Source organism: Leptopilina boulardi, unplaced genomic scaffold, assembly GCF_019393585.1.
Source record: "Leptopilina boulardi isolate dan_hultmark-lab unplaced genomic scaffold, ZJU_Lbou_2.1 LbouV2_325, whole genome shotgun sequence".
Classification (NCBI taxonomy): domain Eukaryota; kingdom Metazoa; phylum Arthropoda; class Insecta; order Hymenoptera; family Figitidae; genus Leptopilina; species Leptopilina boulardi.
In genome coordinates, this window is record NW_026137891.1 from 5,872,630 (window position 1) to 5,890,984 (window position 18,355).

The 18,355-nt window shown below is 24.6% G+C and overlaps 1 protein-coding gene across 4 annotated transcripts in view; it reads left to right on the forward strand.

Annotated features, from left to right (window-relative positions):
• Window positions 1-18,355, forward strand: part of LOC127284626 (probable serine/threonine-protein kinase MARK-A) — a 120,710-nt gene that overhangs the window by 64,902 nt on the left and 37,453 nt on the right. For 3 of the 4 annotated variants that reach the window (XM_051310161.1, XM_051310163.1, XM_051310164.1), the window contains one exon: window positions 3,735-3,841. In XM_051310161.1, the coding sequence (XP_051166118.1) occupies window positions 3,735-3,841 (107 nt within the window). The remainder of the gene's footprint in view (window positions 1-3,734; window positions 3,842-18,355) is intronic. The other variant, XM_051310162.1, reaches the window with a different exon arrangement.

Consider the following 18,355-nt stretch of genomic DNA (forward strand, 5'->3'; position numbering starts at 1 on the left):
CCGAAACATGTTGTACAATTAATCTAAACGAATAAACGAACATCTATTAACTGTTAATTGCCCCGAAATATTTATAATCAAAATTAGTCACACACATAGAAAAAGTTTGCTGTGACAGTAAATTTTTAAAAATTAAGACTGATATTGCTTATTTTGATAGATTTGACAGCAAACATCAGTTAGCATCTGTAAGCAATTCCTTTTTTCCGTGTAAGATTTTAAAAAATCTTATTAAATACTTTATTTTTTAAAATAATTTTTAATTTTTGAATTTGTATTTAACAAAATTTCTTTTTAAACGAATTTTTATGTACAAAATTTTTGATTTGGCAAAATTTTTATTTGACAGAATTTTTATTTATCAAACTTTTTATTGGAAAGAATTCTAATTTAACCGAATTTTAATTAAGCATAATTCCTATTTTTTGAATTGAACGGAGTTTTAAGTGATTCGAATTTTTAAATGTCAGAAATTCCAATTCACCGAATCTTCATTTTGTCATAATTTTTATTTGCACGATTTGTGATTTGATAAAATTTTTTTAAAAAAATGAGTTTTCATACTTGTCTGAAATTGTCAATGACCGAATAATCAGAATATAATAATTCGCCAATCAGAAATTATCAAGAAAATATTGGTAAATTTTTAAAATTGCGTCGAAATAATTTTGTCCATTATATTATTTGTTAGGCCATTTGCAATTTTGGACAAGTGAAAATTTGGTGTTTTAAAAGTTTAACAAATAACAATTTGTACAAACAAAAGTTCGGAGACGAATTTCGGAGAACAATGATTCGGTTAATTGAAAATTCTGATATTTAAAAATTCGGATCACTTAAAATTGTGTTAATTAAAATTAATAATCAAAATCAATTAAAATTCAGTTAAATTAGAATTCTTGTAAATAAAAAAACTGTGTAAAGAGAAATTCTGTAAAATAATAATTCTGCCTAATAAAAATTCTCTACATAAAAATTCTGTAAAGTAAAAATTTGTTAAAAAAAAATTCTATCAAATGATAATTCGAAAAAATGAAGATTCGTCTTCAAAATAATCTAATAATTCTTTAAAATGAAAATTGTAAATTATAATTTTTACAGAATAATTATGAGCCTCTTTAATAATATTAATATTTAATTTTAGTTGTAATACACACAATTATAATTTTTTTCGCAATTATAATTATAATTTACTAGAAATATAATTATATAATAGAAAAGTGTTATTATAAAAAAATGTTTTCTTTTTTGTCGTATAATAAAAAGAAAACTTTTTTTTTACAAAGCCGATTAGTTCATTGATTGGAGGCAATGATCGAAGAGAACTCGAAGTGTCTTTTCTTCAAAGTCATTAGTAGTTTCACAATACTCTTTAAACCTTTAAAAATGTTCTTTTAGAATCTTTAGTCACATGTATAGACAGTCAACTTCCAATTAAAACCAACACAAAATCAATGCGTCTAAAAAAAAAACGAGACTTAGATGGAAAAGAAAGTTTAAACACGTTCGTCCAATCGAAATTGCCAGTGATTTGCTTCAACAGGATCTTGATTCTCTTCATACAAGAAAAAAAAACTTTTCTTCCTGGAAAAAAGTTCTCAGCGCAAGCTTTTTTTTACCTTGAATTGCGTTGTTGAAAAAAAAGAAAATTTGATTAGCATTATAATATTGATCACTGAATTGAGACTTGAAATTATTTCTCAAGTACATAATAGGACGCGGATTTTCCGGTACTTAAAAAAATTACAAAAGAAATAATGAGGTAGAATTTTTAAAATTTTTGTGGTTTTCATAGTTTTAGAAAACCAGGTTGAATTTTGTACTTAAAAAACAGTTTAAAAATACATCAATTTTATATTTCCAGGAAACGTATTTTTGAATATTAAAAGATAAATTTTTTTTTAAATGTACAATAAAATGGAAAATTTTATTAAAAAGATAAAAAATATTATTTAAAAAATTTTTTATTTTTGCAGAGTCGACAATATAAGATATATAATATTTGACATAAAAGAAATAATTTTAAATGTCTTCCATTTAGTAAATTTTCGTATACAGCCCTTATTCGTATATATCAGGTTTTATAGCCCCACAAAAAAAATTTACTATACGAGATTTATCTTTGTGAAACATTTTCACTGATAAGAGATGGGATATTCTGCCTTTGTGTATTTTAAGGGAAATAAAACTTTTGCGTTCGTTCATGTGTTATATAAGGTTAAAATAGAGGTATAACGATATTCTTATCATTTTACATTTGACATTGACACTCCTTGATTTCAAACTCTATTTTATATATAACACAAAAAAAATAATAAAACAGGACTTTGAGAGAATAAATTTTTTTTTTATAATAATAATTTTAGATATAGTAAAATGATTATCAAAATTATTCTTTTTGGGCGAAATAGTTAATTTTACAAGCAATTAAATACAAACATATATATAAAATATAGATGCGCAATAAAATTTCATGTATATATGTTATATGTCAAAATTGAACATGTTTAGATTTCAAACTATAACTCAGGTGACAACGTAACATATCCGAGTATATAAACTTTATATTGCTGTTATACTAAATTGGAAATTTCCAACATCCTGTAGCTTAAAACTTAATCCTGAAAATTAATTGTAATTTAATTTAATTCGGAAAAATTTCATCAACTTTTTTATTTTTTATAGCGAAAAAAAATTGTACAAAAAAAATACTTGAAAAAACAAAAATAAATGACTTGACCATTTCAAAGCAATTGGATACTATAAAATTAGGTGTATTCAAAGGCACGTTTCGTTTATGTAACAGTTGAAACGAATCCGTTTATATAAAAAAAAGAAAAAAAAGTCTTTGAAACTCGTAACTTAACTCTAATGCCTTTTCCACTGACTTTTCTCCAAAGTAAATACTATTAAAAACCATAGACATAAAATCTATATTTTAAAAAAGTTTCCGTATCTTCAAAGTAGAAAATAATTTCATTTTATTATTAGAAAATCTGTATATTCTTTTTTTCAGAAATGAAAATCCATTTATTTTATAACCATATTGTGAAAATATTAATTTCGTTTTAAGGAAATTACTCGAAGCTAAAATATTTCACAATTTTCACGGACATTATTAATATTTAGTACTCATAAAAATTAAATATATTAAAAAATATTTTTATAAACTATTAATTGTTGATAAATAAAAATAAAATAATAAAATATCAAAAAAAAGTTAATTTAAAAAATTTATTTATTATTTTTATTTATTAAATTTATTTTTTTTTCTAATGTAGTAAATTTATTATCAATTATTAATTTTCAATTAACAATTCAAAATTTTCAATTTTGACTTTGTTGCAAAATTATTGCATCATAAATGTCAACCTGAAAGTAGTTACCTCATTTTATGAGCAATATTAAAAAATGCATAATCTGTTTCATGTTTGAAAGTTATATACAGTATGACTATATTTCTTGTTTAAGATCATATAAGTGTAACTTTTGTCGATTTTTTTTTCTTTTTTTTTTTGCTTATATGAGCAACAATTTTTGTATACAAAAATTCTCATATTTCTAGTAAAATTATAATTTTTAATCATAAAAACATGCTTTTTATGGAAAATTTTTTTTTATTAAAAATTTCTTTATTACACTCACTTTTGTCGTTTTATAAAGAATTTTTAAATTCTAATCGTAATAATTAATTTTTTAAAATTTATAAATGTAGTTTTTGGTATAGTTTGTAGCAATATGTGTTTCAGACGACGAGTCTGGTGAAAAAACGGTCAGCGTCCTGTTAACTGATGAGGAATCGGAACTCACATTCATCGATCATCCATGTTCCGAGATGACGGTGAGTTAATATTAATTTATTATTATTAACATTAAATTATTATTTAATATTTATTTATTTACAAATCTACGGACTTAAATATTAATAAATTAATAAATATTAAATATAAAAATCAAATATATTAAATAAATAAATAATTTTCTACATAGAAAATTTTCTAAATATTTGATTATTTAACGTTGGTGAAGTTCACACTGTTTATAAATCAATGATATAGAAGAAAAAATATTTTTCTAAAAAACTAATTATAATTTTTTGTTTGAAAAAATTCTTTCAACGTTTCTCTCGATCAATAAATTTTTAAAAGAAAAATTTTTTTAAGCAAAAATTTTTATTATTTTTCATACGTAAAAAATATTTTTTATTTTTAATCGATGATCGCATAAACTTTATACCAAAATATTATTTAATTTAAAAAAAGTGGGAAATATGTCTATTTCAGAAATTTGTTTTTTTAAACATTTTTTTTAAGCGAAAAGAAACAGAACAATCTAGTAGATTTTCAGCAAATACTGTTTTAAATTATAAATTAACGCAAAACACACTTGTCCATGCTAAACAATGTTAATAATAAATGAAACGAGCTGGGGAAAAAGGAAGTTTTATATATATCTAGTTCATGATGAGTTGGAAGATTCTGTCATAGAAAATTCACCAACTTACATATTATTAACCCTTTTTACACTGAGCTGATTATATTTTTTGTTCTCTTTTGTACTGCTATTTTTTCTCACGAAATAAAGTTGTGTTTAACTTCATAAAATAGTTATAATTATAGTTATAATATTTATATTGTAATTATAAATAATTATAGTTCTAATAATTATACCTATATAATTATATTTTACTATAATTATAGTTATAAATATATATTATATAATTACAGTGAAACCCATGTATATCGGATTTCAAGGGACCGGAAAAAATCCAATGTAAGCGGGAATGCGAATTATGCGTATCCGATATACGTGGGTTTCATTGTATTAAATTAAGTTTTAATACTTAAAATAGAAGTTTTTACCGATACAAATCTACCTTACCGACTGATAGTAAAGAATTATTTTTTGAAATTTTATTAACTTTTTCAAAACTGTTTTACCATCAGTCGGTAAGGTAGATTTCTGTGTCGATAATTTTTATATCTTCATTATTCAGAAAAATTCTTTACCACCAGTCGTTAAGGTAGATTTCTAGGTCGGTAATCAGCGTTTTACTATTAATTTGTAGTTTTCTACTAATTCAGATTTAGAGAGTAAATATTACCACCATTTTACAGGAAAAAAAGAAATAGAATTTTTACCCCAAAATCGGTATAAAAATTAACTGCAACAAATTTTATCCTAATGTCGGCACAAAAAGTCTTTGCCCCTGAGAATTGATCGACTTTGCAGGATGATAACTTAAAAAAAAATCGTAGAAATTTGAGATAAACAATAAAATAAGTCTTGTTTATCTGCGCGTAAATTAATATATAACTCGTGTAATGAAAAAATTTTGTTTCTAAGTTATTAAGTAATATGCATAAAAATGTAGCCTAAAAATGGGACTTTTTAAAATCAATGCACTTTCACCTGTTCCTACAATAATAATTATACTCATAAAAATTTACAAATTTTATAGCAAAATTGTCAACTTCTTCCCTATAGACGGAAGTTTTCTAAATTTAAAAATATTACACTGAGAGAAATGGATAGTAAGAATTTGATAGTAAAAAGAAAGATTGTACAAGGTACTATCATTGTGTTACTGGCAAGAATCTACTATCAACATTTTACTATCCAAGATGTTACCCAAAGACGTAAAATATGTTAGCTTTTGGATTGTAGTCACTACTATCAAATATTGTAAAAATTAAATGTGAGCGCATGCGCTGATTGTGGTGTATACTTCGCCTATTCAATTGCGGTCCTTGTGTTTTCACGCACGTGTTTATATATAGTGAAAAAAGTTGTGAATAAAAAAATGGACGAGTTTGTTAAAAATTTATTAATGTCGTGGAATATGGAATCTTTGATTCCATCTTTTGGAGGTACTTAGGTTTATTATTTTGATTGAATTAGCGAAAACTGAAGTGTGAACGTGTTTATAACCTCAAAACAATTTTGCGTTGTTTAGACGGTGAAATTGATGAAGAATCGTTTTACTTACTGAACAATGATACAATATCACTCATTATACCAAAACCAGAACCTCGCTTAAAATTTTTTAAAAAATTTCAAGATTACAAAAATCAAGTAAGTTTTTTTTCGTTTAAAGTTTAAATTCTTATCGAAATGTCTTATTAAAATAAAATGAAATTATTTAAGTTTACAAAAAAAGCGAGGTTAGGTTCGTGTATATTTGCCACTCGAGAACGTAAAGAGATCGTATAAAATTTTTAACATCAAAGATTGTAAATTGTACAATCAAATTTCTATAATAATCTGATAGTAAATACTACAATATATATCGCTGTCTGTATATTTAGCACTAAATATGGTTGCCCTTAACATCATTATGTTACCCAGTAGCATAAATTTCTCTCCATGTAATATTTCTAAATGTTATTAATATTTTTGTTTAACGTTGTTATAACAATTGCTAATAAAGATATCGTAGCGATTCACACTTTAAACTGTTTAGTAAAAAATTCTAAGGGATATAAGTTAACAAGTTGTGAATTACCATTATCTGAATTAAAGAACAAAGCGATTTTCTGCGCTGCATATTGCATGAAAAAAAACGTCAAAAAAATAGTGCTACTTGCTGCTCGGAAACATGGCCCAGCAGTAAGTCATAGCTGCTCTCTGGATGTCCGGGATGTATCATAGAAAATTGCTGTGAGATTGGAGTCCCTTCAGTGTTAACATATATAATTACTAAATTAAAACAGTAATTTATTATGATTATTTATTTATTTTCTTATTTAATAATACCTGGTAATATTACTGTAATATTACTGAATATTATTGTAATGTTACTGTAATGTTACCATATTACGTGCTACTTGGGATAAAGAAAGGTTACTGAAAAAATTTCTGAAGTGGTTTTTAGAACTTTTCCTGACCGAAAAAAATCTCTGTTTTATATATATATGGGTGATTCTCCGCGTAGCGCACGATTTGGTGTCTGAAACTTAATATTTTTTTATCGAAATGATAAATATCGGAGGATAGACCCTTCAATCTCACGTGGAATTTGATAAAAATTGAATTGATTATTTAAAATTTATTATGTAATACATACTGTTCAAGTTGGAAATCATATATTAGAAGGTAAATTATTATTTTTATTAATTTAAAAATTTGAAAATCAACTTATATTCAATATAGTTAGCGTAAAAAAATCACCCCTTATAATCAGTGTTGCCAAAATTCACGTTTCATAAACTTAATTTTTTGCCTGCCCCAGTGTTGAATGTCCCAATGTTTGTCACTCTCCCCTATATATATAATAATATATATGGGCGATTCCACGTAAGATTTACAATCAAATTTTTAATTCGGCAAAAACACTTTTTCTTCATTCCTTATTGAAAAAAAAGGATACGTATTTTTTTTTTTTTTTATGGCCAAATTTTCTCACTATAAATTTTTGAAATTTTAGATTTTCAAAAGTAGACTTATTTTCAATCCCATGTATCTTTAAAACTATCAACTTTAGAAAAATTTTGATAAGAGAAAAAATGTTTAGTTTTTTCACGACTTTTAAATAATTTAAACAAAAAAAAATTTTTTTTTAATTTTTATAAAAAAAATATTACTTTTTTATAAACAAATTAATGTTTTTTACATTTGGGCCCGATTTTTTTTTCGTATACCTACCTGGAAGTGTTAAGAAGACTTTAGAAAAGGTTTCAGAGTGGGCCTGATAAGTTTAATAAGTTTAAATAAATATTTAAACTCGGATTGCAAGCTTAATGCGCGCGCGATGCTTTGTGAGTCTATCTAGTTTGAAAAGAAATTTTCTTTAAGAGGCATTTTATATTTTTTTAACTTGTTACATCTGTTTATTACAAAACGGATTTGTTAAAACTTTAAATATAAACATATTTAAACATTTCAATTGTTTATACGATTAATTAAATAGTTAGATTAATGAATTTTTGTTTTATTCAATTTTTACGTATCACAATATTCGTAAAGAATTGTTTTTCAAATATTGTCACAAAAACACATATAATAATAAGCACAAAAGGTAAAAAAAAGTTATAATTATTTTTAAAATATAATAGGTATTTTAAAAAACATTTTGAATCTACAGTATAGAACGGTTAATCGGATAAATGATAAAATAAACGAATTTTCGATTTATAAAGTAATTATTTAAGTATTTATTTTTAATTATTTGATACGATAAATTGACGTACTTTCGTATTTTACATTTCTCAGAAATATTGTCGTTTTACGTATTTGAGGATTTTGAAAAAATGTTTATATGAATCATTTTAATTATTTTTAAACAGAAAATTTATTTATATTGACTTTAAGAGTTTTAATTTTGTATAAGTCTGTTTTATATAAATAAATACTTAAATAATTACTTTATAAATCGAAAATTCGTTTATTTTATCATTTATCATTTATCATTTGAATCTACAGTATACTGTAGATTCAAAATGTTTTTTTAAAAATAATTATAACTTTTTTTCACCTTTTGTGCTTATTATTATATGTGTTTTTGGGACAATATTTGAAAAACAATTCTTTTCGACTATTGTGATATGTAAAAATTGAATAAAACAAAAATCGGACAAGTGCGAGTTACACTTGCACTGAAATCGAGGGTTCCGTACTCGAAGCGAACTTATTTGGTATAAAAACAAATGTTTCAAAAATATGTGTTGTATGACAACTAATATAAGTGATACGAAGAGGAACAATTTTCTTGAATTTTACAAAATTGTTCCTTTTTGTATCACTTATTTTATTTGACATACAACACATATTTTTTAAACATTTGTTTTTATACCAAATAAGTTCGCTTCGAGTACGGAACCCTCGATTTCAGTGCGAGTGTAACTCGCACTTGTCCGATTTTTTTTATTTTAGATTTGTAACGACTGAAGAAATAAACTCAATCATGTTTATTAAATTATTTCTACACGGAGAAAATCTGAAAGCACTGAGTACTTTTTCTCACACCACTGGCTACTGTGGAAACCAAAAAATTAAATTCCAGAGTTCTGAATGTTCTTCACACAGCACTCAATGCTCTGCAGAAAATAATCACTACTTTTTTTGACAGTAATCGGAGTTTAGTTTAATATTAGTAAACAACAGATTATTTAGAGCTACGAATATAGCAATAAATTCTGTGTTCGAAGTCGTGACTGCTTTCCTCACAGCTCTGAGTACTGTGTAGAATTATGTTTTAGGATTAAAAAAATATAAGAACGTTTAACCTTTAATAAAAAATAGATAACAATTTTAAACAAACGTTTAAAACAATTTTAATAGATTAAAATTTTTTAAAAATATTTTTATGAAAAACAGATTACATATTTGACTAAAATTATTTCTATTTTATTAAATAAGAAATAATAAACTAATAATAGTAAACAAATTACTTTTAATTAATAAACTCAAAATGTATAAAATACAAATAAATATTTATTATTTTATTATAATATAATAACTTTATTTGCTATATAATTTTGAAAAATTTTTAAAAAGCAATAGTTTTTAATTAAAATTATATATCTGAAAACAGTAGTTTCAAGAACTTGAAAGTTTAAAAATCAAGAATTTTTTTTTAATATATAATATATAAAGAGATAAAATGATGGTAAACTATTTTTAATATATTCCAAAGTTATGGACTTTTTAAAGTCTTCATTTCTTTATTTCTGTTATTCATTAACCGTTTATAAACATGCCAATTAAAATCAATAGTTGACAAAAAAAATAACCATGTCTATCTTCATTTTAATTGACGTTAAACGTTCCTTTATTTTCTAAATTTTTAAAAATAATTATCCACAGTACTCAGAGCTGTGAGAAAAGCAGTCACGACTTCGACCACAGAATTTATTGCTATATTCGTAGCTCTGAACAATCTGTTGTCTACTAATATGAAACGTAACTCTGATTACTGTCAAAAAAAGTAGTGATTATTTTCTGCAGAGCATTGAGTGCTGTGTGAAGAACATTCAGAACTCTGGAATTAAATTTTTTGGTTTCCACAGTAGCCAGTGCTGTGAGAAAAAATACTCAGTGCTTTCAGATTTTCTCCGTGTATAATCTACACATAAAAATACGTAAAAATAGTAAATTTGAAGCCCTTTAGAAAAAATTTTTTCCTTTATTGGGAGAAAATTCATGATTTTTTCTAAAATTATCAGTTTTTTCTTGACAGCCCCAGAAAAATCAACTCCAATCATCCTCGCTATATTTTTTTTGTAATCTACACGTAAAAATACGTCAAAATATATAAATTTGAATCACTTTAGATCAACTTTTTTGCGGAAAAATACATTTTTTTCTTAAATTTATCATTTTTCTTCAAAAATTTGATAAAAATTGATTACCAACTCCAATCGCGCTTACATTTTTTCCCAGTATTTTTCACGCAAAAATACAGTTTTACAGCAAATATGAACAATTTGGGTTGAATATTGTGTGCGCTAAGGAGAATAAATAATTTTTTTCGAAATTTTTTATTTTTCCTTGACAACGCTATGTAAATTGATCCGAATCAAGTTCGCTATATTTTTCCTGTAATTTTCACGTAAAAATACGTAAGTGTACCAAATTTGAGCTCTTTATGTCAAAAGATGTGGCTGCTAGGGGGGGGGGGGTACATAGTCATTTTTAGGTATTTTTCGTAAAAATTCATAGTTTTTCCTTGACAACGCTATGATAATCAATTCCTCTCAGGTTCGCTATATTTTTCCTGTAATCTACACGCGAAAATACATGTGTACCAATTTTCAGCCCTCTAGATGAATTCGTGTGACCGCTAAGGGGGGGGGGGGGTACACGATTTCAAAAAAACCGATATTAATAGGGTTCCGAACCGAGTACGGAACCCTAAAAATTCATTAATCTAACTATTTAATTAATCGTATAAACAATTGAAATGTTTAAATATGTTTATATTTAAAGTTTTAACAAATCCGTTTTGTAATAAACAGATGTAACAAGTTAAAAAAATATAAAATGCCTCTTAAAGAAAATTTCTTTTCAAACTAGATAGACTCACAAAGCACCGCGCGCGCATTAAGCTTGCAATCCGAGTTTAAATATTTATTTAAACTTATTAAACTTATCAGGCCCACTCTGAAACCTTTTCTAAAGTCTTCTTAACACTTCCAGGTAGGTATACGAAAAAAAAATCGGGCCCAAATGTAAAAAACATTAATTTGTTTATAAAAAAGTAATATTTTTTTTATAAAAATTAGATTTTTTTTGGTTAACATTTTTAAAAAGTCGAAGAAAAAACAAATTTTTTATGTCTTTACAAAATTTTTCTAAATACAATAGTTTTTGAGCTATTCTTAATTGAAAATAGGTCTGCTTTTGACTGAACAAAATTTTGAATATTCGTAACTCAAAAATTTGACCATAAAAAAAAAATAAATAAGTGTCTCTTTTTTCATAAAGAATAAGGAAAAAATATATTTACTACAATTTTAAACCTCGACTATAAATCTCACGTGGAATCGCCCATATATATATATATATATATATATATATATATATATATAGTATATTTTATGTATACATACTCTCTAAATTTGAATCAGCAAAATCTCGCTGATTCTCAGCTATAAGTATATACCACTGATTCCAATCAGCGTATATGCACTGATAAATTAGTGAAAATTCACTGATTTTTCAGCGTATATACGCTAATTGGTAATGAGTTTTTAAAGTTTAAATTTTAAATTTAAATTCAGTTTTGAAGTTTGTGAAGTGGTTTGTGTGTTTATTTTATAAGGAAGCAAGTGAAATTTGCAAATTTGGTAAGTTTTTTATTATTATATATTATGAATTAATAACAAATTTAATATTTTCGAAATTTGAATTATTTCTGTCTATAAATGCAATAAAAAAACTTTGGCAGGTATCAAGTTATATACTCTTTAAATTTGAATCAGCGACTATTCGCTTATTCTTAGCTGCATATTCTGGGCTGATTAAAATAGCGACTATTCGCTAGTAATAAGCGAATTTTCAATGAGTGATTATTCACTTATTCCCAGCTGCATATCACAGGAAAAACAAAGTGTTATTTTAACACCAGACTTGGTGTTAAAATAACACGCAACAAATTTTACCCTAAATCTGGGTTAAATCTTATGGGTTTTAGCATTGGAGAAAATTACCCGCAACAAAAATAAAACCAGCTTTTTTCTGTGTACTCTGCGCTAGGAATAAGCGAATGGTCACTAATTCAAAGCGAATAGTCGCTAATTCAGATTTAGAGAGTATAAAAAGTTGACAAAATCAACGTTTCATAAACTTAAATTTTTGTCTGTCCCAGTGTTGAATGTTCCACTTTTTGTCACTATCTCCTATATATATATATATATATATACAACACAGTAAAGTTTTTTTTTCTGTTCACAATCTTTTTTATTTTTAATATGGTTGATATTTAATGTTTTGTGTACAATTTATTATATTTGTAATTTAAATTTCTTTTTTTTAGGTAATGAAAGAGAGAAGAAAGTGTAGAATTTTTTAATTCTGAAGATATTTCTTCGATGAATTAATCAATGTAATATATCCTAAAGTAAATGACAAGACAATAAAAGATTTAACAAAATGATATTTCGTTTCGTTAATATAAGTTAATATAATACGAAAGGATTTTTTTATGAATACCTATAGAGAAATAAAAAAAATTCTGTGAATTCTCGTGAAATTCGCGCATTTAGTTTATATATATATTGATGGAGTTATAACGTCAATTGGTTAATGTCTGATAACAACACGTTTGACATTGTGACTAATAACCGTCATAAATTCATAAGTATCTAACACGCTCGATCAATCGAAAATCCTACACGATTAATGGTGTTGCGTATTGGAGTGACAGGGGTGAGAAAAAGGACAATTTAGCGAAAAGTTTAAATAGCCTGATCTAGAGGATTCTGTGAAATGTTTCAGAATATTGACAAATTATTTTCTCTATTGTGTTATTTTCATTTCACTAAAGTATTGGAAATATTCGAAAAAAATAATATTTATTTAAAAAACCACACGGAAAGAAAATAATTATCAAATTTTATAAAAGCATTTTCAAATTTTTGTAAAATTATTTTTTAAGTAGATAATATAGTAAAAAGCAAAATTTCCATATAAGAAATACTAATTTTTAATAAACTTTCACAATAGCAAAAAACAATGACCACAGAATTTGGTAAAATTTAATTCATTACTAAATTTTATTAAATCCTGTATGTAGTTTATAAAATTTTTTCTAAATTTTACAATTTCTTATATGAAAATTATGCTTTTTTTAGCATAGAAATTTATTAAAATTATTTATTATTATTGAATTAAATGTTACTATTTTATTTTTAATTTATATTATACTTGAAAATACTTTTATAAAATTAAAAAATATTTGACCTATTTTAATTTTTCATAAAGTATATATTTAAATTTCAAATAATTACACTCGGGAAAAATATAAATATTTATTTACATTGCTTTTTAGGATAGAGAAAAATTTTTATAAATTTTAATTAGCAATTTTTTTTGTAAAAGTTTATATCGTTGGAAGTTTTATATAAAGTTTCTAAAGTTAATAGAAAAGTAGTTTCCTCGTGAACAAAATTTTTGAAATGAACGAAAAAGAGAAAAGTAAGAAAAAGAGGAAATGGTAACTCGGGCTATATAGAACAGAGATGATTCAAATATTCAGATGGTTTAATAAAGTTGACAGAAATGTTTTCGTATTCGCAAAAAAAAAAATGTTTCGAGAACTTAATGAAAGATCTTTATTTAATTTAATTTAACATTTTCAATTACATTTTCTTAGGAAAATTATATTTTATTTATTGAATTAAATATTTAGTTATTCAAAAAAAAATTATTTATTGAATCAAACAATTTATTTACTAAATAAAAGTTATTTATAGAGAAACAAACAAATTATTTATTGAAAAAGAAATTATTTATTTTTGCTATTTTTTAAAAATATTTCTAATTAATTAACTGTTTATTTCTCCATTGTGTACTTTTAGAAAGAAAAAATTATTTAATAAAACAAACAAATTATTTTTATTGGAACAAAGAAATCTTTTGTTTTGCAATAAGCAGAAAGTTGGATTTTATTTAAAAATAACTAAAACATATTATTAAAACTTGTTCGAGAAGAAAAAGAAGTAATTTAAACTTCTTTTGAACTATTCAAGTTTCAAAACAATTGTAATAACTATGTAAAGTCGTATTAATAATTTTAACTACTTTTTCAAGTTCGCTTAGAAAAAAATATAATATATGCAAACTTTTGACCCTACGAGTAATAAAATTGTACAATTTCTTAAAAAAAAATCTTTTCATTATTGCTTTTAAAAATTGTTGGCTATATATAGGTATGCTTAGAAATCGACTGCAAAATTTTATTGGAAATAGAAATTTTTTATTATCGTTTCGTCAATATATATATATATATGTGATTAATTGTCAATTCGTCAAAACTGTCGAGAAACTTTTTAAACCGTAAAAGTTTAATCGATAATCCATTTTATAGAACTTCCGCTCTCGCTGTTACACAGCCGAAATACTATATATACATGACCGATCCAGTCGTTAGCTATTCAGTCATAGGAATTACGTTGCCGCATTTACTCTGGCCGACTCGATCCAAACTAGATTTCCGACAGAATCCATTTCACTGAAAGTGCGAAGGTCATTTCTGCAATCTGCCTCAAGTTGAAAACGCTCGAAGACATCGTAGAGTGAATATCGTCACGTTGACTTTATTTCCCATGAGAAAAGAAATTCTTTCCACTGTCTTTCTCTCTCTTTTTCTCTTCACTAAAAGTTGCAAAATTTTTCAATTTTTTTATTTCCATATTTTTTTGAAAAAATTAAAATTCGATTTTGTAAATTCAAAATTAGTTGATATTTAATTATACTTTTTATATAATTAAATAATACATAATCCTTAATATGTGACATTCCACGGTAAATTTTCATTCAACATTTTTTTTCGAAATCTATATGAAAAATAAGAAAATACGCATTTTTTATTTTTTTAGTTGTAAAAAATGAAGGAAGTTATGATTTTTTAAAAAACTTCATCAAAGGCAATGTATTTTTGAAACATTTTTTTAAAATACTGCACAGAGAAAAATAGTTAGCTATATTATAGCTAAAATTTAGTTACCCTTAGCTAATCCCAATTGCTATTATATATGGATAGAAATTATTGTTAGCTAATACAGTTAACAATTAGCTTCTATAGCTAACATGTTTTTCTGTGGCACACCCTAAAAAAAGTAATCTTGATTCTAACGAATTTCTCTTAATTTGATGCATATTTTCCTCTTATATATTGTAGCAAAAGTAATAGTCTTCACTTATTGAGAGGATTTTCCTCTCGCATATAATTTGACAATTATGGTTATAAACTGATAAAGAAAAGCTATTATCATGCACTAAATTAAATATCTTTAATTAAATATTAAATATAATTAATGATTTATAGTTAATTACTTACATTAATTAATAGATTTGTTTATTTATTTAACTTTAATTCAATGTTTTTGACATCAGAACCTCAAAAAAATTGTTTTGTTTTATTATTAGTCACCAAAGAATAAAAATATTCTACATTTAAGTGGAATACTTTTGTTTTAAGAGGAAAAATTGAGAGGATTTTAGAAGAGGATTTTTCCTCTAAATATGAGATTACTTTTTTCAAGGTGCAGCTAAATATTAGCTACCAGAGCTAAAAATTCGCTCTCCCCATATAATAGAAAAACTTATTTTTCTCCGAGTGAATAAAAAATTATGCTGTATATGAAATTTGTTCACTTTTTTTCAAATTTTTCAAATATGTGCGCTCAAAAATAACGTACCTATAACGGAAGCAACAAAAAATTTGAAATTAAATTTAAAAAGTGAGTTTTTTCAAAGAAGGACACTTTCGATTTTTAATTTTTTTTTTGCTGTATATGAATAAATTTCATATATAGCATAATTTTTTATTTTTTTTTATTTTTATTAAAAAATTTTGACTGAAAATTTCCCGTGGAATGCCCCATATTCTTTTCTCATTGTTATGTTCGAAATCCATAAATCTAGGTTATCTGTTATTTTAGTTCTTTAAAAAAAAAGTTTTAAAAGATATCTAAATATATTTCTTCTCAGATTTTACTTCTACGCAGTTTAGAATTTAAGTAGGTTAGAGCCTATATCAAAGTAATATTTTACTGTTGTTGGAACTAACTTTTTGTTACTTTATTGTAACAATAGAAATTGTTCATTTAGTTATTTTTTGCATTTTTTTTAAAAGTTTATATATAGTAATTGTTTTTTTTAATTAAGTTTATATACAATGTTAGTATTTGCTGGACTAATAAAGTGTAGAACAATTTGAGTACACTTAAAGCCAGGAAAGACGCAAACACTTTAGGAAGCTTTGGTGGTTTTATGGTGTATATATGTATATATATATATTTATATATATATATACAAGCGCGAAATAGGAACTCCCTCTTTGCTAACATTACTGTAGAAATGAAATTTTCTTCTCCCCTTTCAACCACTTCAACTCTTCCTTTTGTGGATATAAAATTTTCTCTGTATACTGTATTATCAGTTCGCTTCTACAGAAAAATGAATCCAATAAATTGAGCATTAACTTTTCATTTTGTCTTTTTTTTATAAAGAAATTAAATAAATAATTTTAATTGGGTAAATTATGTTGCGGGTAATTTTCACCAATGCTAATTCACATAGACGGTGGCGCCCTCAACTAGGATAAAATTTGTTGCAGGTAATTTTTATACCGATTTTGGGGTAAAAATTCTACTTTTTTTTCGTGTGAATTATTTGAGTCAAATTGTTCACAATTTTCTTATTTTATTTAACTTTGATTTTATCAATTTTTTCTAATTTTATTAGTAGGTAAAGATCAAATCATTTTAGTCCGACTAAATAATGAAAATAGAAAATCAGTAGTACAAGTAAATATTAAGTCAAAAATTAAAATTGTTTTCACTTTTCTCAGTAATAAAAGTATGTATTTAGTCAGACATTTTTAATTTTTTTTATATCAGTAGCTAAAATTGGGATTAGTCAAAAGTAAAAACTAAATTAGAAAATCAGTAGTATAAGTAAATATTTAGGCAAACCTTTAAAAAATTGTTTACTTTTCTCAGTAGTAATAGTTAATATTTAGTCAGACTTAATAATTGTTTTTTAATTCTGCCAGTAGTACAAATAAATATTTAGGCAGACATTTTTTATTTTTGTAAATTTGTCAGTTTAACAAATTTTTTGTAACACGTAAAAACTACATTAGAAAATGAGTAGTAAATGTAAATATTCAATCAGATATTTTTAATTTTTTTTGTATCAGTAGTAAAAATTGGTTTTAAAACATAAAAATTAAATTTGAAAATAAGTAGTAAGGGAAATATTTATTCAGGCATTTTTAATTTTTGTAATATTGTCAGTAGTAGTAATTGAATTTAGTCAGACAGTTTAATTTGTGGTAACTTTTTTAGAATAGATAAATCGATTTTAGTCAAAACAATGACTAAATAAAAAAATCAGTAGTAAATATTTTGTTAGTCTTTTTATAATTTTATCAGTAGTACATGTTAGTTTTAGTAAGACAATAACTAAATAAAAAATGCAGTCGTAAAAATAATTAAGAACTTTTAATTTTTTTACCTATTTGTTAGTAGTACAAGTCAATGATTAGGTCCACTTTTTACATTTTTGTAATTTGTATAAATCCAGTTTACTAGGAATCAGTAGTATGAGCAAATTTAGTAAAAAAAAAGTTAGTAAAAATTTAAAACATTTTTTATACTTGTATATCAGTAGTACAAGTTTATTTTAGTCAGGCAATATCTTAATTCATTAATACTTTCTCCAAAATTTGATCCTATTATTTAGAGATTTGTAACCAAAAGCTATTTCCAGAAATTTCGCCATTCACTTAGGTATATAACCAAAACTTTTCCTTATATACTTGAAAATCCGTTTTTCAAATCCATAAAAGTTTAAATCCCCCAAACCGCATTCACAAAGTTTTAAGCAAAATTGAAGGAATTTGAGTCGGAAAAAATTCCTTAAATATATACTTTTATTGTTATTTATATATTTTGACATCGCAATAAATATGATTACTTTTTGTAGATAAATATGGTATATAAATAGTGACTTATCAATAACTCTTTTATTGATATTGAAAGTTAGAAAAAGGCCAAGTGTTATTTATTTTATTTTTGAAATTTAAGTGTGTGAAACGTCAAAATGAATCGAGGTAGAGTGGAAGGATGCACAAGACGGGGTTTATCAAGTCTGTATGAACCATAGTATTTGACCCAGATTACCTCAC